General features: G+C 40.5%; 1 protein-coding gene across 1 annotated transcript in view; it reads left to right on the plus strand.

Annotated features, from left to right (window-relative positions):
* The window catches only part of LOC113539428 (testis-expressed protein 264 homolog), a 45,127-nt gene that overhangs the window by 5,091 nt on the left and 12,144 nt on the right, over nt 1–27,892 (plus strand). Inside the window, exon 2 of the mRNA XM_026935167.3 lies at nt 3,469–3,690. Within this exon, the coding sequence (XP_026790968.3) occupies nt 3,469–3,690 (222 nt within the window). The remainder of the gene's footprint in view (nt 1–3,468; nt 3,691–27,892) is intronic.

The raw sequence follows: 27,892 nt of genomic DNA on the forward strand, positions 1-27,892 counted from the left end.
AACTGGCTGGATTGGTAATGTTTCCTCAAAACGTCCTGACCAGGCAGTTAGGAAGGATGAATGAACGTTATAAAGGCATTGCGAACGTGGTCTTTCTTTGTCCTGCTCGCTCCATATCGGACCGCTCGCTCATCCCAGCATGACAGCAGAGATGGTACAACACTGCTTTTCTTTTCTGATACCAATACCAATACTGAAACATTGAGTATCAGCCAATATCGATGCCATCTGATAGTTTTCTTTAAAAACTACTAAGCTTTCAGTGGGTTTTTGTTTTTAACTGAAGCACATAATAGATAAACTCTTTCACACAAAAATCACTTACATTGTTTATAAAATAAATGTATCAAAAAAAGTAAGTAAAAGTGTCAAAATAATAAAATCAATCTTGACAAAAGAAAAAAAAACAGTCCAATGCCAATTGTTACAGGATATATAACAGTATGTTTTCTCCAATATCCGATTAACCATTTTTTTTGCTCGTATCAGCACAATACTGATACTGGGTATCAGATCGGTGCCATTTCTACATGAAAGAAAAAAACCTAAAAAGGTCTGTGATGCACACCTCTAGTCTCAACCAGATGCTGGATTAAAAAAAAAAAACAGTCCATATCCCCAGTTGAGACCAAATATGAACTGGAGTGATATGAGATGTAGCTGAGGTTGAGGAACCGTCAGAGCCAGAATTCACACACCATGCTGACATTTCTACATCAGGGTTTCCTCCAGTGTTTCTGCAGGTAGGATTCACGTAGAATTCTAAAAAAGAAAACCTGCTTTGGGTTTAAATTCAGATACATGTATTTGCAGCACTAAACAGATGCAGGACACGAGCTGGGACATTGTGTTGGACTCAGCAGGGGGGCAGAGTGAGACAAATGGCTGCTCAGGGACCGTGCACGATCAGTTAGCTTTAAACCGTGACATCTTTACCTGATTTTCTTCACCTCACATTCATCACTTAGAGTGAAATGACCCAGACTGGTCTCCTGCACCCCTCCCTTTTCCTCCTCCTACTTCCTGCAAAAGTGGTTACACACCACACTCATTCCCCTGGGCATCCTTTAAATATGTGTGTGTGTGTGTCGTCCTTCAGCGCGTAATCTCTTTTCCTCTCTGAAGATGGCAGCTGGACATCTGTCCGCACCCAGCATACTCTCAGCAATTAGAGATATGAAATTATCAGCAGTTTGTCCCACCACAGACACAGACACATATATACACACACACACACACACACACACACACACACACACACACACACACACAGTGCCACCTGTGCCTGCTACATTTCTTTATTAAATCCTGCTTGTGTTTTAATTTATTTCATTTCCCTCTCCATGCTGCTTTCCGATGGAGCGGCTGGTCCTCATTAGGACACTTTTCTTTTGGTGACTCATCCCGTATGTGTGTGTGTGTGTGTGTGTGTGTGTGTGTGTGTGTGTGTGTGTGTGGACATGAAGGCTGTTTGTTTTAGCCCCCAGCTGGGTGTTGAGAGGAGGTAGGTGAGGAGGAAAGTGTGTTTACACCTGACAAGGATTCAGTAAGGGCTTCTTCAAGATTGTTGGAAAAGGCTTTGCTAATTGCTGCCTTGAGGTGGAGAGCTTTTTTGCCAGCCTTCGTTGCGACTTTTCTGAAGCTCGGGTGAAGCGACGGGTTCACGGCAGCAGTGATTTGGAAGTTTTGCTGAAGGTTTGGTTGAAAGGTCATGGTCAGTGCGCCTGCCTGTTACTTTACAGCTAAAAACAGGAAAATGGAAAAAAAATAGAGAGGCAGACTTTCTCTCATTGTTTTGGTGTGACTTGCCTAACATTTATGTATTCAACAGCAAAAAATTATACTTTTATTAGAATATTTCTACTGCATAAAGTAAGTCTACCAAAACACATTTCTTACACTTCTTTTGGCCGAATGACCCTTCTCTTGATGTGGGAAATGTGCACTGTCGTTAATGATACACTTGGTTTTCACATTTTTAACTTATGTATCAAAGTGGCAATTAAATGTGAAAAAAACAAACTAATAAACAAGGAAGTGGAAATGGACGGCAGTCCCTCTTTTGCTGTGGCTGAATCCACAGTGTATTATAAAGGGCTGTAACATTCCATTTCACCCTACATAGTGAACATATCCTATAGTGACTGTGAAGGCATTCATGATTTGTGTGTTGGAAAAAGTTCTTCCTGAATGAATGAAGATGAGCTAAAAATGGTGGATTTTATGTGCATCAAGTGTACAAATATCACATTTGGAAAAATAAATTGGTGGGTAAATATATAGAAATGAATATAAGACTTGTGTGATTTTCTTAGCTTAACAAAGATGCAGACTGTTAATACTGTGTTTTGTCTGTGGTAGGACAAAATTAGCATTTGATTACAAAATCCTTTAAGTAATTCAAATAAATGCAATTTTTAGTGTATATTTATTACGAGTCTTGTCTTTGTTCATGACATACTTATTGCACTTCTCTTTCCTCTTCTTCTTCTTCTGTATATCTTTATAGTCATTTTAGATTTCATTAGCTTTGTATAGCACTTTTAACAACAGACATTGTCACCAAGCAGCTTTACGGAAATCTGGATGTAGATTTAGATCCCTAATGATCAAGGCAGAGGTGACAGTGGTGAGGAAAAACTTCCTGAAACAATGTGAGGAAGAAACCTCAAAAGGGAACCTGTCCTTTTCTGGGGATGGTGAGATTATAAATCATTTCAGTGTACAGAAATGTAATAGTTAATTCTGTGCTGTATCGCCTCAGCAGGAATGTGAGTCATAGGCATAGCAGATGTTGGATAGTGCAAGTCTCTACGGTTTCCAGGTGAGATTATCTACAACAGCAAGGAGGATAATCAGAAGTGTAGATAACTCAGAGATGAAGTAGCAGGAATCAGTCCAATCCTAAGAGAAGAAGGAACCATATTACTGCATAACAACAACCAGCATCTCCTCAAACAATAGCAGTGAACAGGTGGTTGGTTATATTAGGAAAAATGGTGCATTGTGATTAGATTGCAAATGGAAGGTCTTGCTATGACAGCATAACTGAAAAGGAGAGCCAGAAGGTAACACAGGCATGAGGGACATCAGCAAGAAACATACGTCTGTCTGTCATTAACATGACTGCAGAAGCCAATACCATGTTGTACCCAAAAGGCAGAATATATAGGGAAAAAGCATTTGGCCTAGGACAGAGTCTTGTGGACCAGCAAACTTTACCTTTGTGTGCAAGTCACCGTTAATATTGACAAACTGTCTATCAGATAAGACCTGAGCCAGGAAAGAGCCATTCCCTTAACTCCAACAAAACTTCCTAGTCTGTCTATAAGAACGTTGTGATCTATAGCATCAAAAGCTGCACTGGGATCAAGCAACACAAGCAAGAAAACCCTGATCGGACCCCAGCAGTAGGCAATTTACTACTTTAACCGGCGCTCTCAATGGCTTTATATATGTATTTCCCAGGTGCCTGGTCCGAAGTGTCGCAGTGCCGTGGGCAGTATCCTGAGTGAGGGCGATCAGAGACCCAGCACTGAACTCCAGGAGCGCTACGAGAAGTTTGGCTTCCGTATCTTCACTTTCCCCGAAGTCACCCACGTGGTCTCGTCTTGTTTCCCCTACAGAACCCGACTCTCCATCATCCTGGGAGTGTACAGGGTTTACCCACAGCTCAACTTCTATATTAAGGTAAGCTCAGCTATATTACAACTTTCACCTGCTGTCACTCACATGAGATAGAAGTGTACAGAACCTACTGCAGTAGGTTAAGAGTTTAATTTTTGTGGCTACGTCAGAGCGTCGAAGTGATTGACCTAGATTGAAACTGTCACAGGGAATCACTTCACACTCAGAGATTTCCTGTAGAGTAAGTAAAGATGAAAACTTCATCTTCACCGCCACTCTGTGGTTGTGTTCACTAGTGTGAACCTTCCATACAAGCTTGATGGTGTGAATTTCAATACATTTAGCAGAGCAGGGGTTCTCTAGACATGTTTGATATGTCCATAATTACTTGGACTGAGAGGGCTGATCTAAAAAATGAGCTCTTGCCTTCTACTTTCCTACATCGGTGTTTGCCGCGGAGATGAGAACAGAGGCTATGGAGAGGGAGGTGAGTAAACATATCAGCACTGGAAAGCAAGAGTTTCTTTATCCTCATGAGAGCATGGAGGTCTGTGTTTACACAGCCGAAGTCTGCTTTATACCTTCCATCATGTAAGAAAAGCGATGTGTATTCAGTCAAAAGTATCAGCAAAACATTTAAACTTTTGGCTTATTATTTAGTTTCTCATGTTGAAGCATATTATTGACCAAAAGTTTAAAGACTGTATTTTCTATGTAAAAACAAGTGCATAAGAATATCCATATAATGACAGCAATACTTTTTTCAACAATACATTCTTAATTTTTAACCTAACACTATTTTAATTAACATATGTTTCATTTAATCTTACTTTATTTAAGACTTTCATGACTAATCTTCTTCTGTCTGTCTTCTGTATTTATTCTATTGTCTTACTTTGTTGTCCAAAAATGAGACATGAGCTTCAGTAGGTAATTTCTGTTAATACTAAAAGAATGCATGAATAAACATGTATATGTTAAGCTACAATAAAGTGCTGCAGTGTTTTCACCCAGTCAGTATTGACCCACGTCCTTTACTCCTGTGGTTTATGGATATATATGTTGCTCTACACATCAGTAATGTTAACAGACTATTCAATTCAAATAGTCCTATTCAAATCACCTCCTTTTATTAAAACATCGCTGCTGGAGATGGGTATTGAATTTCAAACGGATTTCTGCTGAAGAAACGTCACGCCAGAAGCATGGCGGTTTGTGTGTGTGTGGATGAGAGATATGATGCTTGGGTCATGGGCTGCTGTTACTCGCCGCTGCCTTGCTGTTTGGGTTGGATGAGTCCACATCAGATTGCACTCCATTTGAAAACAGTGTGAAATTGCTTCCTGCCCAGATGCCATGCTGAAATGATTCAAATCTGTAGTTAAATCTAAAAATCCATTTAGAATTCCCCATGGTTTGTAGGCGAGAGATCTTGCGCTAAACCAACCCAATGTTTCTCTCACTGTACAGATCCACTTCTGTCAGCAGCTGATCTGGACATCGCACTTGACGTTTAACCAAAATGCAAGTCTATCTAATTGGACGTGAAAGCCAGTAGCCCTTCAATTAGCCTGCAGATGTAATCTGAGTGCTGTATTTTTGTGAAAGTCAAGTTGTGAGTTTGAAGGCGAATCCTTTTAAAGGCCGACATCCCGACACATAAAGAACTGTGGGGAATTATAATGGGGAGATTTCTCCGATCTGGCGCTGTCTGAGCACAGCTGTCTCAGGGACGACCTTTTCACAGCCATCCTTGAGTGGCAGTTTACTTTAGAAGAACAGATTTCATTTTGCTCTCTCTTCGAACCTTTCACCCGTAAAAAAGCAAAAGGGTATGGTCGTGCATAGCCTCTAATTTCAGTCAATATAATATCACAGAACCAGATACTCGGACCCACCACTGTGGAATTCAGGCTTCTTTCTCATGGAGCACTGTTTTCCATAGAAAACCAACAGCCAGGCTAAATGTGGATGAAACACAAGACCGGACATGTGCACATTTGATAAATGGCTCCACAAGTGGCAAACTATTTAGTCTTTACACAAGCGTGACCATGACTAATAAAGCACAGTTTTAAAGCAGGAACTCAGGAAATTTAGTCAAGATTGCACCCAAGTAACCAGGGCTGATTTTAGTTCCTGGAACCTCTTTAGTTCCTGCTCCTGAGTAGATATTTTTTGTGAACGGAATTTATCTGGCATTTTAAAACCCGTAGTGAACAAGTGATTACTGATGCTGTCTATGTACATGATGGTTCTTATTTTTACTCAGTGGCGAGTGAAAAACATTGCGGGAGTGCATTCTGTACATGTTTGTAATGGTTCCCCCCTCTCACCTGAAGCCTTTGTATGCTTGTTGCTGGGTTAAAAAGCTACATTAATGTTAAAATCATATTCGCAAGAAAGCAATGGGTCATTTCCTCACCAGCCTCTCTCACCTCACCAGCTTTTACACCTTTACAGCCTTTACAGCCTGTACAGCTGCTGAACACCAAGCAGAATTCACAAGAACAGGAGTGTAAAGCAATATAATAAATGACAATAAAGCTTTTGACTGAAGCGCAAACTTGTCCTGGAACTGTGTAGTCCTGTTTTAGAAGCGTTCAGGAGCTGTTTAGATCCTCAAAAGATTACGGAACGTTGGTGAAAACACATTTATGCATGCCTAAAAGCTAGTTTGGGTTGGTCTATCTCGTTGGTAAATACGTTGAGTACACCATGACTGGACAACAGTGACCTGAAACAATGACTGTGAACGTCTCATATTGTGTCAGTTGTACAAATCTGACATTCCTTGTTGTAAGGTAAATTATTATTGCTTTCACTGTTGTGAATGCTAATTATTTCACTGGATAGCTAGCATTCAAACGCGTTCTGAGGGATCTGGGAAACGGGACTTTTGAGAATCAATCAGATGGCCCTATACTGAATTCCTGTAAAGTAAATTATTCCTGTAATAAATTCAAAGAATGACTTTCTCCCTAGGTGTGTGTGTGTGTGTGCTTCTGTGTGTGTAAGCACATGTAAACTGAGAGAGTTTTTTGAAGCGGACATTCGGTCCCCCAGGATTTTCTACGCCCCTCTGTTGCCATGGCCACAGAAATAGTATTATGTATATGTGATAAAGTGCACATGGTGAAGAACTTTTACAGCGGTTTTTCCACACTCTTCTATCACAAGTGTTTACATCTTCTCCATGCATACAGTCTAACTTTTATTTTTAATCCTTCTAAGTCTACATACCCGTACACATGATGGTTTGATAGTTTTACCTCAGAATTGCTTCAAAACAACATTTATATATTAAATACTGTATGTTTTTTCTTACATTGAGGACAGAGTAGAGGGACAGAAACGGAAAGGTGCTCTGTGTGGCAAAATAATTTAGGAAATTAAAATATGAAATCTTAGTATTATTTTTTTTACGCATCAGGAACAAAGATTTCAACATTTCAACTTGTTAAGTATCTGAACTGCGACAAAACTAAACTCAAAAAGTTCTACTGATACTGATTTCAATGTATTCATCATATTTTGTAATAAAAATGACAAAATACAGGAAAAGAAAGTTAGAAAGCTGAAGTGCTTAATTCACCAAGTGCAAACCTGTGTCAGTTGAATTATTTATTAGTATTAATGTTGAACTTAACCAGGCGTCCCCAAGCGCTGCGAGACTGACCTGTATAGTCTGTTTATTGTCTGTAATATAGATTGTATAGGTCTTGTATAGATCTAATCTGAAGAAGGCAGCGTGTAACTGCTTTCTACTTTCTCTTCGTTTATGCACAAAGGAGACAAATAAACTAGACACATGTCGGAAAGATATGCGTAGAGGGTGAATATTACAAAGCTGTTCAGCACATTCTTTATAAATGAGGATGCAAACAATTATAAATTCAAAAGGTGTCAGAGAAGGGGAGGGAGGTGCAAACTTTTGCATTCATGTCATATTGTTTTTTTCTCCTACTATGAATATACTAGCATGCGCTATTTGACCATTGTTACTTGTGATAATGAAGGAATATCCGTCAACTTGAACACACGACATGTCTTGTTGCTATAAATGACATTTTTATGTCTTATTTATTCGTTACAGGAGTTTGCACTCGACTGTAAATCTGTCACTACTGCAGCGTGATCATCACACCTGTACTTGTAGACATTTTAAACAGATTCAGATGTTTGTTTTGTTTATAGTTTATAGTAGTAATGTCTAACGGTGGTGTACTAACAGCCTGCACGTTCTGGCTCAGAAAAAAAGGACTCATCACTTCTGTCAGAGAGAAGATGAATAAAAACAGCATTCTGCTCTTCTCTGTATTCCTCTGCAGTCCAGGTGTGTCCATCACTCTCTCTCTCTCTCTCTCTCTCTCTCTCTCTCTTTCATCCTCATGCCTCCATTCTCTCTGTCTCACTTTCTTCCTGACACTTTCTAACCCCCTTCCCCGTCTGTCTCTCTCTCTCTCGCTCCGTCTCTCCTCCAGCGAGTGCATGATCGGTGTTAGTGGGCCTGGACTTTGTTTTGGACGAGGAGAGAATATCTTTTTCCCAAATGCCACGGTGACATTTCGGCATGATCGCTGGATCTCAGCTGTAGATTATCGGCAAAAGATGACAACAACATGAAACTAACCTTCCTGCTGGCTGCCTATCAAAAGCCTCCTGATGCTAATAGACTGTTAATGCCACTCGGCGGGAGAGATGCGCGTGGGCCGTGGAGTGTCTGCTGCAGTTTGTATCCGAGAAGCTCCAATTTTTTCCCAAAATAAGGAAAATGCAATAGTTACCCAGAATGTAATAATTCCCTCTGAGCATCTTCACTGTCTAGGGATGTCACACTGTAATTCTGTGACAGAACTGTTTGTTTTTGGCTTCGTGGGAGGAATATAACTCTAGTGCTAAGAATAAATTTAAGACGAATGTGCAAATGTTAGCATGTGTTTAGCACACTTAATTTAATTTAGAAGATTTAAGAGTTTTCAGGAAAGGGTTTCCAGGCAAAGCAACAAAAACATTTCAGATAAAAACAGAAATCCTTTTGAGTATGCTGCTAATTAATGTTTTAAACAGCAAGCCAAAAAATAAAGAGAAAAATCTGCTTTTTCATATGCTGTGCTAATTCTTTCTCATTCTTTAATATTGGTATTGTTAATATAACAGACAAACTCCCATGCACCATAGCTTAAGATAGCTAGCTAACACTACTAGTGGCTTCAACAAAGTTAGTATAGAACACAAGTCAGTCGTAGTTACAGTATCGTTATGGTTTTCATCATCAGGCTCTTTGCTAACCTAACTGGCTAACAGAAAGTGATGTAACTAAATTTATTTTATATTAGCTTCTTATAGCTATAGTTATCGAGAGCTAACAAGTTGATAGAGTTAACAGCTGTCAGCATAAGAACGTTAACCTCCGAGTTGTGTCCTGTGCTAATTATTCCTGTAGGCAATTTTCCTGTTCCTTGGATTCGACATTTTGAAAAGTTGACCCCCAAGCTTTCCAAATCCAAACATTTTATTTTGCAATAATGCTAAACCACCTAAAGGCTACCTAGCCATAGAAATGAACAGAGGAGCATCAGGCATAGGTTTAGCCCCCAATACCAACTCCTGACTGAATTTACATTATAACCTTGAGAGCTAACACTAACTAAATTAACTTATCTAGTTACTCATGACTGTTCAACATGACAAGTAGGTTACGCTAGTGATGCTAAGTTTGTTATCCACGATTTCAAGAGTTTACATTAAGTGTAACATCAGAGCTCATTTATTCAGACCTGGACTTGTATTCATTGTCACAGATTTGCAGCCTGAAAGTTTGTGTGGAGCCGGAAATGGTGTTGAGATTAAAAACGAATTGTCTGCTCCCAAATGACGCAACATCAAATTGTTTGCCCTATCGCGCGGAGAAAGTTTGAATCCCGACGATGCCAGAGCCATCCGTGTCATCCGTGACAAAATTGGCCGTGTTCTCTGGGTGGGAGGGGCATACTCACTCTCGCCTGTCAATCACAGCAATACTAACAAATCGCAGGTGTCTTTGAGCTCATGTATGAGTAAGAGGGCAGATAGCGCTTTCCTCTGAGTGTGTTATGCCGCCCTGTGACACAGCATGAGCAGCAGTGCGAAAAGATACAGTTCTTACAACATGAATGATAAACTTGCCAATCAAATCTCAAATGCTGATCAAACAGTTTATTTGTTGGTTAACATTAAAGCTTATAAACATTTAACCTGCACTAATGTACAGCCCAATAAATTAGTAACTGACATTCTCGACAAGATGCTGGAAACTCAAAAGCATTTCACATTTCCGTGCTATTCCAATCATTATTTATGACTCGCTTGTAGCTGTCAGACTGTCAGACAGTGAACCCCCTGCAGTGCCGAGGGTATTGACAACCTAGAGTCCTGCGTTTTTTTTCCCAGAAGCTGTTTTTTTTTTTTTTTTGCTCTCTTTCCCTTGCTTTCTTGGATAATTAGCAGTTTGTCATTACGTTGGAATGAACAGGTGCCATACGGACTGAGTGCAGGCTGAATTTCTGAGCAGCTTGTGTGCACTCACGCCTTTCTGTGCATCCAAAGATGAAGCCGATGTATTATTCACCTCCGCGGTGTCCAACATGAGGTCAGCAGACGTCTAGTAAACACTATCTGGATTATATGGTAAACCCTGGACTAATAAAAACAGAATTAAGTCAGAGCCAAGGAAAATTCTCTGAATGAAACTACTTTCAGGCTCCTGGACTAGACTTAATCTCCAGAAACATCAGGATTTATTAATAAATCATTTGCATCTAAGCAGAAAGAGGAAATGACTCGTAAACTTGCCGAGTATTAAAGGGTTTCATAACAATGTGGTGCCAGATTTTGCAATTCCCCGAACATGCAGCTGTCAGAATTTGTGAAATATTGATGGATTCAGACAGCAGCAGGTTTGGGAGGAAGTGAAACAATGACAGTGATGATTGATTCGCCTCTCTCTCTCTCTCTCTCTCTCGCCATCTCTCCGTCTTCCTCGTGTCATCAGTCTGGGTAGACGGTGGCATGCACATGGAGGCTGGAGGCTCGGATCGCTGTTTGGGTCAGAGACTCGTGTCCCTGACCTGAATGTAAACACAGCCGGGTTATTTTTGGTGGATTTCTAAAAGCGGCATTCTCAGAGGCTCTATTTTACCCCAGTGACCCTTTCAGCTAGAACAGGGGTCGTCAAATGGTGGCCTGTGGTCCAGATGCGGCCCCTGCGAAGTATTTTAGTGGATCAAACCGAGCACTTAAAAACATATTGGTGCAGAAAATAAAATGCAAATTGACACATAAATTAGCATCATGAACTGCTCTGATTGTGTCGTGCTCTTTGCATTACAACACAGCAGATCCAAAATGGATGAAGCGCTAATTTTAGTGACGTGCACATATAAGACTATACGTAGCACTTATATAACTTGAGCAAGCATAATGCGCAATCATTTCGGAGGTGGGATTAGACAGTGTAACTGTAAACTTTACTGCTTTTTACTGTTCAGGTTCTTGGCCTAATAGCTGGCTTGCTAGTGACCAGATGAAACTTTGTGTGTACACAAGCCTTGATTTATTATCACAAAATTCATCTAAGCTACAAATGTTTCCTCGTTTTCACCACACTATAGCTAGCCACAGATAAACCGCTAAGTAATGGAGAAATTGCTATGCTAGCTAGCTTAAAGCGCTGCCATGTTCACGCTTATCTGGCAAAAAGATACAAATTTCAGCGTCTTCAGGTGGGATGATGAGTACTCTCAGGTCCAAATCAGTGAACTAAAATAGGGTTGGTGTGATGGGCAGAGATCACGTCTGGGACAATCGGGACAGCTGCAGAGCCTGAGGGCAGCTACAGGGTTCAGGGTGGCTGTGCCCAGGAGAATTATGGGTAAAGGGCACAAAAGGTCACACGAGTAACCTGAAAGATTCCTGGCTAAGAGGTTTTAGCTTTACCGTGTCACTGTGTGTGCTCTAGCTCACACAGGCTTAAAAGTCATACACATCCAAAAACTGAGAGTGTGTGTGTGTGTGTGTGTGTGTGTGCGTGTGTATGTGGCCTTTGCTGTTGCCAAGCAGACCTCATGCTCCCTGCACTCGTCTCCCCAGACAGCATCTTGCCCACTCAACCATATGGCTTTCCTGACAAGCAGCCAGACCTGTGGCGTCACACTGCATACACACACCCTCTCTGCTGTGACCCACCCACACACACACACACACACACGCGCGGTTGAAAATGAAAAAGGGATAGAAGGATTTTCTGATATGTTATTAGCCGATGCAGATGAAAGCACACTCGTCACCTGTGCTCTGAATCCTAACTTTGTTTGCCGCATGATCACATTCTCTCTGTCTCTCTGTCTTTCTCTCCCTGTCTGTCTCTGTGTCTGTCTCTCTGTCTGTCTCTTTGTGTGTTTCTCTCTGTCATTCTCTCTCTGTCTGTCTCATGAGGTTTCAAATTGGTGGAGCCACATCAGAAATTTCGTCAGTCCTTTATACCCTGTACGTAACTGTGTGTGTGTGTGCAGGTCATGTGCATGCCTGTGTCTATATGTCCAAATGTATATGTGTATAGAGAATATTGGACTGGCTCTGTGTGTGTGTGTGTGTGTGTACAGGCGGTGTGGGACCTGCGATCGTCCTGTTCCTCTCCGCTCCTCAAACATGACTTTTGTCCCGCGGCCTGAGGGACTCCGGGAACATTTGCATGGGGTAAATGCCACATTACAATAGGATCGATCCGATCACAGGCAGAATAAAAAAGAACAGCGTGTGAGCACTAGTGAGGACACGAAGAGCTTCTGTTCCCACACACACACACACACACACACACACACACACACACAGGGCTTTAACTTCAGTGGCTTTGTTATCGATTAGTTGGAGTGGAACATAACACGGCGAGGAGGCAAAGCTGAGAAAACTTTAGCTGGGAGTGTAACATTCTCCACCTGCCCTGTGTGTTTGTGTGTGTGTGTGTTTGTGTGTGTGTTTGTTAGAGTAGAAGGAGCCTGATGATTAGTGTATAGGTAGCTTGCTGAGTCAAGCTGTAACAAGATCATCTACAGAGCTCTCTCTCTGTGTGTGTGTGTGTGTGTGTGTGTGTGTGTGTGTGTGGGCAGTCATGGAGGTGTAAATGAAACAGCACTCTGACCTCTTGAGGTGAAAATGAACTTGAAGCAAGTTCAGCTCATTGGCATTTCGCCCCATCATTCCCCTCTCTCCCTTTCTCTCTCTCCCTTTCCCTCTCTCTCTCTCTCTGTCTGTCTTTCTGTCTCTCTTACTCTCTTAATAATAATAATAATAATAATAATAATGATAAATAATTAGGTCGTTAAGTAAATTTGTGAGAGCTATTTACACATATATTATTGTTCTATAGCATATTTATCTTCACATGGGATCAGTTTTCAGACAGAGACACAGCGAAGTCACCGAGCTGTGCTCTCACCGCCGGCTGCACAGCGCTGTGGTGGACTCTTAAGCTGTTTCTGCAGAACTTGAGGTGGAATCGGTGGGGTTTGTGTCCCAGCGTGATTGTTTTTTGGGTCCCCAGACCTTGCTGCTGTATAGAAGGATTGGGTTTAATTTCAGTATGAACGAGTTTTAGCCAGATTTGAAATGAAGGGTTAAATAATGGGTTAAATAATGGGTAAATAATGGGTTAAATATACACTTTTCCCGCTCAGAGCCTTGTGGAAGTTTCTGGTTGTACTAATTAGCAGACATAAGTAATTATATTCTGTGGTGTGTTGTAGTGGGGCTCCTCTGAAAGTAAATTCATACTAATATGACTGTTGGACAGGATGTTGTGTTCAGTTAAGAATGTTATTAGTCAAGTGGTGAGTATACTACGGATTAATTTACCGAGGTTCCTGTTCACGCAGATCCTTCTGTGGTTATTAGGATCGAATCTGTCTCCATGGCTGTAACTTGTGTCTCTCTCTCTGTCTCTTGTTCCCCGTCGTTCTCTCTCTCCCTCTGTCTGTTTATGTCAGTCTCTCTTTCTGTTTCTATCTGTCTGCCTGTTCTCTCTCTCTCTCTCTCTCTCTCTCTCTTCTCTAAAACTCAACACAACTCTTTAAATATTCAAGCACAGCTTTATTCATCATTCAATTATTTATTCATTGTTAGGTCACATTTTTGCTGCATGGCGAATTGCAGTTAACATGTATACTTGTTTTTTTGTTTTTTTTTTGCCTTTACATGGTTCTACAAGTGCTTGGGTAACACCGATGGTGTGTAATGTGTGTTACCGAGTGCATTCGTGTCCTTAAATGAGCAGCGATTTGCAGCTTCACACCTAAAACGTGGCTGAGGTGTTTTTCTCCAGCATCATCCATCTCACACTTGTCTTACCCTCCTCGAACCCTCGTCTCACCCTCACCTCACCCTCGTCTTACCCTAATCTCACTGTAGTCTCACCCTCGTCTTACCCTCATCTCACCATAGTCTCACTCACATCTCACCCTCGTCTTACCCTAATCTCACTGTAGTCTCACCCTTATCTCACCCTCATCTCACCATAGTCTCACTCACATCTCACTGCTGTCTTATCCTCCTCTCACCGTCGTCTTACCCTCATCTTACCCTCCTCTCACCCTCATCTCACCATAATCTCACTCACATCTCACCCTCGTCTTACCCTCCTCTCACCCTCGTCTTACCCTCGTCTTACCCTCCTCTCACCCTCCTCTCACCCTCATCTCACCATAGTCTCACTCACATCTCACCCTCGTCTTACCCTCATCTCACCCTCGTCTTACCCTCCTCTCACCCTCATCTCACCCTCATCTCACCATAGTCTCACTCACATCTCACCCTCGTCTTACCCTCATCTCACCCTCGTCTTACCCTCGTCTTACCCTCCTCTCACCCTCCTCTCACCCTCATCTCACCATAGTCTCACTCACATCTCACCCTCGTCTTACCCTCCTCTCACCCTCATCTCACCCTCGTCTTACCCTAATCTCACTGTAGTCTCACTCTCATCTCACCCTCATCTCACCATAGTCTCACTCACATCTCACTGCTGTCTTACCCTCCTCTCACCCTCATCTTACCCTCATCTTACCCTCCTCTCACCCTCATCTCACCCTCACCTCACCCTCATCTTACCCTAATCTCACTGTTGTCTCACCCTCATCTCACCCTCATCTCACCATAGTCTCACTCACATCTCACTGCTGTCTTACCCTCCTCTCACTGTCGTCTTACCCTCCTCTCACCCTCCTCTCACCCTCCTCTCACCCTCATCTTACCCTCGTCTTACCCTCATCTCACAGAGCATAAACACTTGCATTTTAACCAACGCTTCAATCCATGTCCATCGAAACCCAACCCTACTGCTGTGTCATCTTCACATAGTAAAAAATCTTTTCTTTCTTGAATGTAATGTTATTGTCATGCGGCTCACAGTGGTTTTGTGTTTGTCGCAATGCAGGTATTCAATGTTTTATTCAAAGGTGGCAAACAAAACAGAGACGTAATCCAAAGGCAGAGCCGAGATTCAGGCAAGGGTCAGGCGATGAACGAACAATATTAACTAGGGCAGGCAAGAGCAAAGGAGAAAACCAGAAAGGCTATCACCGAATCAAAGGCCTGGTATCGACTGGTACAAAAGACTCAGTGCGTATACCTCGCAGTGAGTGCATGGACTGAGCGTCTTTTTATACTCGGAGTGTGGCTGTGACGGTAATTGAGTCCAGGTGTGTGTAATCAGGTGAGTGTGAACGTGAGAGAGTCTGTGGTGACTGGGGGCTGTAGTCCTCCGTGGCCATGTTTGTAAGCCGCGCTGTATTCTGGGAATTGTAGTTGGACGCCGATTCCGGTGTAGACATGACAGCGTTTGACTTTAAATATCTTTAGATTAGAAAATGAACTGTAGTGTTTCAGTGTAATGGAAAAAAAAATTAAGTGTAATTAATGTGCTGTCAAAACACAGAAACACACATCCAAAATGGTTGGCTTGGATAGCAAGTGTGCTAGCTAGAACTTTCCAGAAGACTTTTTAAAATTAAAACGTGGAAGAATTGGAGTCGTGTAGTGAGGTGGAGATGCAACATTAATGTGATCTCAGCCAATATATGTTTCTAATCCAAGTGACCAATCAGACAACAGTAAAACAAGTACTTTTTTCATGCTCAATTTTTACCATCACTGTGACCATTATTATCATCTCTGACGTTGATGGAAAACTAAACCTAAAAGTTCTGTCTAGACTGGCTCTTTTTTATTGTTATTATTAATTAATAAAACGCCCCATTATTTACACCATTCAAATGTGATGAGTGCACCATTACTCTAAAAGTTCGAGCTCATTACTTGGACGTGCACCTTGGGATGTACAAAGCTGAGATTTTAGCGCTACTGTGAAGCATCTGATGGAAAAGAAAAATGGTCATGGAGCTGCGCTTTCTAAACTCCCTGCCCACGGACCTCTTCTGCTGTTGTGCCCTCGAGCAGAGCCACTTAACTCCAACCATCTCCTGTCATCTCATGCCTGCCTCTCAGCCCATGCTTATAAATGAGAGTCTGGTCTCTGCGCACCTTCAGCACCAAAATAACGGCTCCCTAATACGGCCTCTATCTCCATAACAACAGCGCTGCTCGTTAAGACTGCATAATTAATCTATTATTAATCGTTACGGTGACTTTGGCCCATGCACGCCGCTAATCGGCTGTTCGTTAATTGTGAAAGCAATTAATGCGCTCCCATTAGAGGCACTCATGCCTGCTGCATCAGAGCTGAAACTTTGTTTTAATCGAACTCTAAACTTTCCCCTGCTGTGAACTGTTTACACAAGTCTAAAGTGCAAACATTATTTTATAAAATCCCTGTTTTAAACGTAAGTGTTTTACATGGAGAGTAATTATTTGTATTGAAGTATTTACTTATTGGATCTTTAATTCTCTTTGGCTTAATCACTATTAGTGTTTGGATAGTGTTTCAATTTACTTAAAAATGATGTCAGTGTTATTACAAGCAATGTTACTAAATTAACATTATGTTCATGTTATTAAATATAACATAATTTATTTATGTAATATCAAACCGACTATTGTGTGAAGTTTAAAACAAGTTAAACATATGAAAAACAATCAAAAGGTGTAATATTGACCTAACTGGTTTTGCTTAAAAGATGAACTATATTCTTTTCACTAAAAAAATAATGTCACATCACATTTTTATTTGGCTAGCAACAATTTCTTCTTTTCATTTATATTTCCTATGCAGATCTGTGTGACCCAACACACACACAGACACACACACGCACACATACACACACACTTAGGAAACTCAACCTTGATCCTATATGTAAGTGAATAATCACACTATCAATAAGCCAATTAAACAGAAAACTCAACAGAATCTTACAAAGACTGTGGGAGAAAACCTCTCAAAAATCATTCCAAATTATTAGACGTTCTTCACTTTTAAAATATTTTTTACATTTTTCAGACTTTTAAATCAGGGTCGCTACATATATGGCTCATATCATGATGATCAGAGTGTTACTCTCTCTCTCTCTCTCTCTCTCTCTCTCTCTCTCTCTCTCTCTGAGCCGCAGACTGCTCATCCCAACATTGACCGTTAAAGCATCTTAAAGCAGACACCACACTGTGACACCACACTGTGAAATCTGATTTGAGGAGGTTACGGTTCATCGACCTACTTCCGAAGTCTTTTCTACAACTAAATGCAACACAAACAGAGAATATGAAATAAACCGTATAAACAAATCCAGGAGTCCAGAGCCCCATTTGGACATGTGTGGAAATGTAATGGCTGTAATATGAGAGGAGATGAGGTGTGAATACAAGGTTAAAATCTCTTAAGATCTAGTAGCATTACTGGGAAATTACCAGAAGCTTGCTCATAGCTCACGTGTCGAAAACATAAAATTGCCACAATCTGTACGATCTACTGTATATACATTACATCCAGTACCATGCAAAAGTCTTAGGCCACCTATTTTTTTTTTTAGTACAAACTTTGCTATAGATATTTATTTTATGACTTCTACATTATTCAGTGCAAAAACATTTCAGATTCCAAACATTAGTTTTCCAGCACAAAATGAAATGTTACAGAAAAATGTTTGTATGTCAGTAAAGAAAGCAGCAGATTCCATAAGAGACACTTTTCAGATAAAAACATAATGAAGGCTGCTGGGTTTCGCTGCAGAAATAAGAAGCGAGTCGACAGTCAAAGTCTCCAGAAGAACTGTGGCTGCTTCTGCAAGATGCTCAGTAACACTTCCAGCTCATTTCCTTATAAAACTGCACACACTGCACCTCAGATACTGTTTTTTTTTTAAGCAAAGAGTCATCACACCAAATATTGATTTTGTTTCACTTATTACTGTTTACTCTCTTTATAGTATTTTTTTGAATGTAGAAACATTTAATTTCATTATTTTTGAAGGCATCTTTGCTCTACAGCATTTCTGTGCATGTGCCTACGACTTGTGCACACTACTGTACTGTATATAATAGGACTTTCAGGACAAGGGTGACTGTGTGCATCTCAGTGAAATACAGTTCAGTTACTTCCTGCTACTGGTTCATGTGAAAGCGTCAGAAGTGAGCCTAACAGGATCTCCTCTCTAGGGTTTTTTTTCGTCTCATTTTTTGATTAGTGTGACGCTAGCCACAAGTGTTTGTTCACTTATACGGAACAGTCAGCATTGGCCTCCTTGACGGTGCAACATAACTGACCCTTTGAAAAGACGTCTTAGGTTTCAAAGGATGTGCATTTTGCAAATAAAAAACAAGATTAGACAAGCATTCAGATTTTAGTATCGTACTCTCTCTCCAGCTTGCCAAAGCTCCATCTGTCGTTGCTCACGAGGCGGAGTCTGGTGTCTCCGTAAGGTCATGACACCACACTCTGAACACTGCTGTTACATACTTAATTACGCTGTTACACGCTCAATTTGCTCCAATTGTCCTGCAACATGACTCCACTTGCCAAGGTTTAACTAACCCACTGCAGTATGTAAAGGGATTTCTCTTAGAGAGCCTCACTTCCTGTCGATGCTTCTTCCTAATGTTCAGGGTACATGTAAACGTAGAGTACCTTTTAAATGATTTAAGGCACATATTTATATCTTATATCATATATCTTATATCATATATCATATATCTGCTGTTGCTAAATGCAATTTCCCCACTGCGGGACAAATAAAGGAATATCTTACTCTTACTTACTCTTACTCTTATATTTGGACCTTAAGGACCACTTTTGTACCTTTCATTTCATTTTAGAGTACTACTATAAGCATGCACTAAGGGGTCCCTGGAGGACTAGTGGTTCAGCCACAGCTTTCTCACCGCCACAGCCCGAGTTCGATTCCCGGCCCGGCCCCGACCCCAGCCACTGGGGTTGCGTGCAACAGTGCGCTCTCAGTGCAGGTCCCAAGCCCGGATAAAAATTGGGGAGGGTTGTGTCAGGAAGGGCATCCGGCGTAAAAACTGTGCCAAATCAAATACGCAGACCAATGATCTGCTGTGGTGACCCCTAACAGGAGCATCCGAAAGAACAAAGAACAACCACAACAACTATAAATGCGCACTACATACACCTTTCCAGGTAAAGGTATAAAAGAAGTACGCTTGATAGTACCAGTCCAGTGACAAGGAAAGTTACAGTGTAGTGCCCGTTTGTACAGGGAGTTTTTCTGATATTTTGGTTTGATCATTAGATTAGAAACAGTTTGTGATATCTTCAGTAAGCGCTTTATCCTGGTCGGAATTGCGGTGATTCCAGAGCCTATCCAAGGAACACTGAGGGAGAATACACCCTGGATGGGACACCAGTCCATCACACACTCTCATTCACAACTAGGTGGATTTAGTGTACCTAATCCACCTACTGCATATTTTTCAGAGGAAACCGGAGAACCGTGAGGAAACCCACACTGACACAGGGAAAACATATAAAACTCAAAAAAGGTCGGGATCAAACGCTGGAGCTATGAGGTGAGGTGTCAACACTACCTGCTGCGCCATCATGATGCCTTAAAAAGACATGTTCTACATTTCTGCAAACATAGAACTATATCACTTATGGCATCTATGATCCTAGTTATTAGCCTCGAGGGTGGCAGGAAGCCAAAAGATGGCAGTGAAAACGGTAAAAGGCGCCACAGGTGTAAAATAGTTGGCTCTGCGTGTGCATGTGTGTCTGGTTTTCATGAGTTGTGTCTCACTGAGAGTGCTCATCTGTGTATAATCTCTTAAAGCCTGACACTCCCCCACTTTAATAATGAAGGACTCTTGTTATCTTCCTCTTCCTCTCATTCCTCTCCCTATCTCTTCTTCCTTCTCTGGAATATCAGAGGATCTAATCTCCATGGAAATCTGTCCTGCCCGTTACCTTGGCAACAGGCCTTGCTTCAAGTGTCTCTGATTTTCTCTATTCAGAATTTCATTTTGTGTGTGTGTGTGTGTCAAGATTTTGAAAGTGATACCACTAAAGCTCTAGTAGGTCGTCCTATGTGAATCTGTTCGAGAGCTCGTCATCTCAAGTGGAAGCTCTTGGAGAATGTTGGTCTGATCGTTTGTTTCAGGTGACCTCCATGACCATTCACTGAACATTTCTTCCTTCTGTTAGATCAATTTAATCCCGATAGTGACATGTGACTTAACACATTTCCTGACAAATTCAATTATTTCTTGCAGATGTGGCCCTTCAGGCTTATTTTGCAAAAATAAAAGCGCTAAAATGTCCTAGCGACCCAGAGAACCTCCTCTCTGAGATATACATGCAAATGAAAAGGATTTCTCTTCCTCTTTTCCCCGTTCCCTCTCTCCTGATGAGGGATTTTCACACCAAAGCGATTCAGAATGCAATTTGTGGGCAGCGGAGTATGAGAGCCGGATGGGGGCCGGAGTGCAGCAGGGGGTTGGAGAAGCACCAGGGCTATTTAGCTTAAGAAAAAACTCTCCCAGATAAAAGAAGCCAGAGACCGGCTCTTTTTCCCTAAAGAGAACCATTCTAGAGCGGTTAGCGAGGGTCAGAACGGGGCGGAGAAAACCTGAACAAACTTTCCGAGAAGTAAACAAGAGCGAAAAGGAGATGCTCAGTGGTAGGTTTTAATGCAAGACTTGTCAGAGTGAGTCTTTTGTGCGACTTCTATATTCAAAGTCAGGACTAAATCCCCACAAACCAGGCTAATGCACTTTGTTTCAAAGGAAATCTGGTACAATGAGGCACCGGAAAAGAAATGAGGGACTTGCTGTGCTGACACTGGATTAGGATCAGATTATCCCCAGTTTCTTTTTTTCCCCCTCTTCACGCCATGAGGTGCTGGATCAGAATCGGATTGAATGTGACGTTTTCCAAATCGATCCACTGACGTATTTTTATGATTTATGTTGACAGACTTACAGACCAGACAACACTGAAGATATGTCACCAATTATATTAAAACATGAGGCAATCACACCTCTGATGCTCGGTGCAAGCTGTCTAAAGACATAAAATTTAATGCTTTACATGAAGCATCCCTTAGTTATCATTATTTACTAAATTAGTTGACATTAACACTAACAAACCATAAAGACCAGCTTAAAAACGTAGACCATCATAGTGTTAATAAAGTAAAATGTGAATTAACATGCGTTTTAATTGATAGATATACCTAAAAACCTTCAGCCTCAGTTCTGAATTTAAACCACAAACATGTTCATTAACTTGTTCATGTTGTTTTAAAAAAAATTAATTAATACAAGTGTTCATGCTTTATTCCTGACAACTAATGTGATATATAACATCAGTTTCAATAACTTAATGTAAAGCCTTACAGAAATTAAAAAAAAATAAATAAAAAGAGAAGGCGTGGCATGCTAAGTAGCCTGAACTAGCATCACTTCACTGTTATGACAGTGATTCACCAAGTCAACATCTACGATCAAGTGGTTTGTCTACGACCAACATAGTGTGTTGTGTGTTCAAGATAAAAATTGCACTTAGACACACTGTAAAGAAGACAGCTGGCAACAAGTTACACTCAAACGTGTGAAAAGAAATAGCTCCACACCACTGGGGTTCAATAATCTCTGTTCAAGATGAAAGGTAACCCAGAAACCCAATACTGTGTACGATAAATGTACTATTTTGACTGTGACTAGGGACGTAGCCAAATAAACTAACCGAAATTTTCACTACACTCTGAATCTGTTTAAAAGAGTGTGTTTGGAATTGAAACAGATAATTTGTTGTAAAAATAAAAAATACAGAGAGCTACAGCAGATAAGCAGAAGTGAGAAACTAAGGTCATTACGAAAACTACGAGAAAACTACGAGAAAACTGTGGCAAACAGTGAGACGCTTGTGCAGTTCGGCTCGGTGTATCAGGAGCATGAGTCGCGTTAGTGTTCTTATATTATTTCCTTAAAAAATCACTTTCCACGTCATGTTTCTTCACAGCTTTGAGACCGAGCGTTTCTAGTGTTTGATCCCAGACATTTAGGATCAAACTAAACATCTGTGCTTGACACCGTTAGCTAAAAGTACTGCAGAAGGACACTATAAAGCCTTAAGTGTGACTACAGACTTCACACTGATGAATCCTACAGGAGCTGAGAGAGACACGAGCTAAACTCTGGCTCACTCGAGTCCTGTGTATTTTTGGAGTTTTAGTGGCCGTTAATGGAGAGGACTGTCAGACGCAGCTGAGAACACGCTCGTCCCCTGTGTTTTTCGCGGACGTTTGACAGTCATCAACCCCGCAGTCCTGTGGATTACAGTCTTTTAATGAGAGAGGAAGTGAGAAAGGCTTCGGCAAGTGGGAATTAGAGAGCAGGCAATCAGGATGGAGAGACTAATGTGGGCTTTCAGGACTGATTGGTCCTCTTGTTTCACACCACGTTAGGGAAGATGTAGTGTGATTTAGTGGGGCAAGTTTGTGTGTGTGTGTCTTCATTTGTCCTGGTGCACAATTGTACAGGAAATATATGAGCATATACTCTGCTTTTCTGAAAATTGCTAGAACCGTGTACACATCATTCTTCATCACACCACACATTTACCCTTCACTCTTCTTCATAATCGTCATAATAATATTATCATTCTGTGCTGTTTTTCATGTACTTACTGGATAGTAAACATTTTTTAAAAAAATATTATTAACATACATACTACGTGTAATTACATAATAATATGTGTAATTACATAATACATAATAATAATAACATAGTAATTACATACAAGCCTGAGAGCTTAAAACTATCAGAATTACATTAAAGATACTCAGGCATTTTTCACATTAAATCTGATAGAAAGAAAGAGGGAGAGAGAATAAATAAGACAAAAGAAAAGAAAGAAAAGGATTCAAGGAGAGAGAGAGAAAAGATGAAAACGACTGAGAAATGAAAAAGAAAAAAGAGAGCAAAGGATCAAAAATACAAAGAAGTGCAAAAGGAAAAGTGATGAAAAAAAGGTAAAATAAACAGAAAGGAAAAACATCCACTGCTGCCTGTCCTGACATTTTGTTCGTGTTGTTTTTTGCTCATTTTGCTTATTTTGCTTTTCCAGGTAAAACGTTTAGCAGGACTAGAGCATGTTTCTGTCTTGCTGAATATTTTGGCCAAAGAGAGAAAGCATCACCTAAACAGTTCTAGCAGTGAGAATAGGTTCTTCAGCCGTGTGCACTGTACAACGAGAAACAGAAACAGATAGACAGAGAGACCACGACTGAGAGAGAGTGAAAGTGAGAGGGAGAGAGAGAGAGAGAGAGAGAGAGGAATGTGTGAGACAAAGTGACATTGAAAGAAAAAACACAAGACAAAGAAAAAGGGGAAAAAACAATAAGGGAAAGAGACAGAAAGACAGGAAAGAGAATTAGAGAAAGAGAAACCATCTGACAAAAGCCATGGGAGAAACAAACAGATGGAATGGCAGAAGCATATATATAGATATAGATATGTGTGTGTGTGTGTGTGTGTGTGTGTATATATATATATTTATATATATATATATATATATATATATATAGAGAGAGAGAGAGAGAGAGAGAGAGTGAGTGGGAGGAGGGTGGAGGGGCCCTACAGTATGCACCTGCATTGTGTGTGTGTGTGTGTGTGTGTGTGTGTGTGTGTGTGTGTTTCAGGTGTGAGGTAAAAACAGAGCTGCTGATTGCTCAGAATATATTTTAACTGGAAAATTTAAACTTTAAACTAAAAGATTCAGTACATTTAAAAGGAAATTATAAATTTTATCAAACGCAAGCATAGACTCTGGTTTGAACAGAATCTTTACACTGAGCACTTCGGGCTCAATTCAATCTCACAAAAAAGAATTAGAAGAATAGGAATAAGAAGAATGGAGTAAGAGTGCCTGTCTCACTGTAACACAAGGGCTTGGTGTTGTTAAAAGTCGTGTTCTGGTGTGATATTGGAGCTTAAGATGAAGAAACCATAACCACCAAATTTGATGGAAAACAAATTTTGAAGTCACAGACCTACACTGTCTTAAAAAAGTCTTTATTTTATAATTCACTGTTTGTTCATGACTCACACTGCCAGAAAATAAAAACCTGCTGAAGTGAGAATGAGAAACTTTCAGCCATGAGGATTATTTTCACTTTAATCCCCATGTAACATAACAGTGTCTCAGGATCTACACCGATCTGTATGGCTTTAAAGTGTGTGTGTGAGTGTGTGAGTGAGTGTGTGTGTGTGTGTGAAGGAGAAGATCAGGAAGCGAAGCAGCATATTTATATTTCTACTCTGTGCATTACAGCTAAAGCATGTGTGTTTGATTTACAAAGAGAGATTTCCTTTTCTTATTCATGAGAATTTTGGGTATGGAAAATGTGTGTGTGTGTGTGTGTGAGAGAGAGAGAGAGAGAGAGAGAGAGAGAGAGTAAGAAAAGAAATAAAATGAATGGAAATTACTAGCAAATATATGCTGATGAGTTTTTACACTTCATTTTTGCCTCAACTGGTCAGTGGTGCTGTTTCATTTACACCTCAATGAACACACACACATACACACACACACACACACACACAGTCACATCTCTGTAACCAAAGTGCTTCAGCATTCCACTAATGTGTTTCATAACATAGTAAAGATGATGTCTTCATTCACCAGAAAGTCTCTTGGAGATCTCTGTAATTGCTTTAACAAACCTCTCAGCTTCAGTTTGCGTTATTTTCCGTAACCTTTTTAAGGACGCTGCTCTCTGCTCCTCCTTCTGAGTGTGAACACTGACCTTTCCTCATTAAATCCACTTCCTTAGTGACTTCACGTGGCACGACTTGCCCATTTGCTTTACTTTGTGCCAGAGTGTTTGTTACAGTTCCCATGACCCCCGTCTCTGGGAAGGCTGCTGAGGATTGCTGAAGATGACGCGAGTGTGACCCGAATGTGACGGGATGCTTTCTGAACAGCCATGACATGTTTATGGACACTGTGCTCTGTTTTTATATGACTGATCTGTGGTATTTGTCTTTAAACTTTGTTCTGCTTTTGTATGATTTAGGGAATTTGCCAAAATTTAGGCCAAAAATAAGACATTTTCAAACTCAAAAATGTTATCTCTCTCTCTCTCTCTCTCTCTCTCTCTCTCCCCGTCTCCACCCTTTTCTCTCAGAGCGGCAGGAGCAGGAGCTGTATTTGTGTCAGCAGGTAGTAATTAAAGGGACGTGCAGAGGAGAAGAGCTAACAAGTCTCTCCTTTAGGTTTTGGATAAGAGTCCTGACTCCAGTCTCTATTTCTGTCCTCATTATAGCTGAAATCATTAGTAAAGCAGTCCTATTTTCATACTTTGTCATATTTATTTTTGAAAAATGGCCAGTTTGTCAGCTATGGCCATTTTCAGGCAAAAATCCCATTGTACTCCTGTATCCACCATACAGAGCTGTGTGAATGAAAAAAAAAAGGAACAAAATAATGATGGTGCTGATGAGGAGTGGGAAGATGTAGAGGAGGAAAAAACAGCTCTAAGAGTCAAAGGGCATTTCTGGAGGTTGAGAGAATGTAAAGGTCCAAACATAATAACAGCATTAATAATAATAATAATAATAATAATAATAATAATAATAATAATAACAACATGCAGTAACCAGCATTAAGAAATCCCACAGGCACTTACACACTAAAAAGGAATTAAATGCGAAACTCATCTCCTTGAAAAGTTACAATTTGGTGAGTTAAATAAATATGACTTCAGATAGTGAGTGCATTACCCAATTTTAGTAAAGATCCCAGAATGTCATTAACAGGTTTCATAGCAATAACTAACAACATAAGCTCAGCTCTCTGACTGTTCATTTAAAATGTCCACTTTTCCCTTTTTCAGACTTTATTTTAGACCTCAGGTTGCATCACGACATCCTGTCCGAATTCGTCTGAGATGTGTGAAACAGCAGATTCCGCGTCCTCTAGTGCAAACAGCACGTGCGTCAATAATGACAGTAACTTTACGTCATTTTTTTCAAGTCATTTCAAGCGAGGTCAGAGATTATTCCTCAATAAACATGAGAGTTGCTTGATTTCCTACTATATAAAGTTGTTAAAACTACAGACTTTCCTGAACTGAAATACGTTTCTCTTTATCTCAACCAGATGCAAAGTTCCACCATTTAAAAGTCTGTTTACCCCCAAAAGTGAAAAGGGAAAATATTGTATTTACAGATTTTATTCCAAATCCACTGAAAGCCGCCATGCCTACCTCTACATTTACAGAACCTAAGCTACTGATGGAAAAACTGACACATTTTAAAGAATTTGTAGAGTTTAGTTCTCACTTTGATTATCAGCATCATCCACATCAGTCTCTGACTCATCACCTGAAGTAAAAGTCACTCACTGTGTTCAAATAGGAGCCTCGGTGTCATCTTTTCACTTCACTTATCTCTGTTCACACTAACATCGGTGGTTCTATTCAGTCATTTAAACATCGAGAAAAGCACACCAAGCTAGTGAGGTTTCAGACATCTTTACACAGACTGACTGCATGCACTGCTGCATCTGTTAAACCAGCTCCTTACACAAAATCTTTGCACGTCAGATCTTACAGACCGTTACGAATCACTGACACTGGAGACTTCTTCCCTAAATGCTAACATTCGCAGGCAGGCACCAAGGCGAGGTTAGAAAATAATGTAAATATAAACATTTCTATATCGTTTTGGTAAAACATACATATGTTTTCTTAAAGTAGAAGCGTCAAAGTATATTACTGGTCACAACTTGAGTTGATTTTCCTTCTTTTTTGTTTTTCGCAGAACATTTACAATGCATGGACCTTTTGTGCTTTTGTATCTTCCTTGGTTCGATCTCTTGAAATAAAACAAAATGTCTGTTTTTACTGATAATGATAAATCAGGATAACACAATGCAAGAGTCAATGAATCAATAGGCCAGGCTCTTTTCCTCCTCGTCCCCTGGAAAGAGGAGGGAGAAAAAAAAAAGTAGTAATGACAGATCTTCCCTTTAGTGATGGAAATGTATCTCTGCCTGGGAATTTTAATAGAACATTGTTAAATAAAGCAAAGCATGTCGCATGATTGAGGTCCTAAACGCTTGATCGATCGGCATCTGAAGCCACAAACGCAGAAGAGTGTTGAATATCTTACGTCTACACATCGATGCTGTGTTTTCTGCTCCGAGTGTTTATAGATGAACGGATTACTCAGTATTTCAGACAAGCAACTAAAAGTGCCCTGTTCGATATGTCTGTCCTCCGGAGACTCAATTAAAACTGGAGCTGCTGTAGTGAAGGGCTGCTGCAGTCCACTTTCAGGCTACAATTCAGTCATATGTGTGTTTTTTTTTTCCCTGCAGTGTGTTAATAAACTCAGAGTTTAGTCCCGAGGACACGGTGGCACTCCTCCAGCCTGTTTTAATCTCTGAATACTTTACACTTTATGAATATTTATGAATTTAGATGTTCATGTATTGTCGTGTGTGTGTGTGTGTGTGTGTGTGTTTATGGCTGCTCATATTGCACAAGTTTCCCCACGGAAACTGCAACACAATGAGAATATATTGCAATATTTTCTGGTTATATTTTTAAATATAGCAGTATGTTGCAATATGTTTTCTGTTTGTGTACACTGATAACAGTGCTGATAACAACATACTAGCATACTAGCATGGCTGTGCGGGTGGAACAGTACACATATTGCAGCCGTCCTTTAATTATAAATTCCTTTAAAATTAATTCGGATTATAATTAGTTAAAATATTTAGCAGTTGAATGCAAGTGCATTGAATATTAATTAT

This window comes from Pangasianodon hypophthalmus, chromosome 20, assembly GCF_027358585.1.
Source record: "Pangasianodon hypophthalmus isolate fPanHyp1 chromosome 20, fPanHyp1.pri, whole genome shotgun sequence".
Lineage (NCBI taxonomy): Eukaryota > Metazoa > Chordata > Actinopteri > Siluriformes > Pangasiidae > Pangasianodon > Pangasianodon hypophthalmus.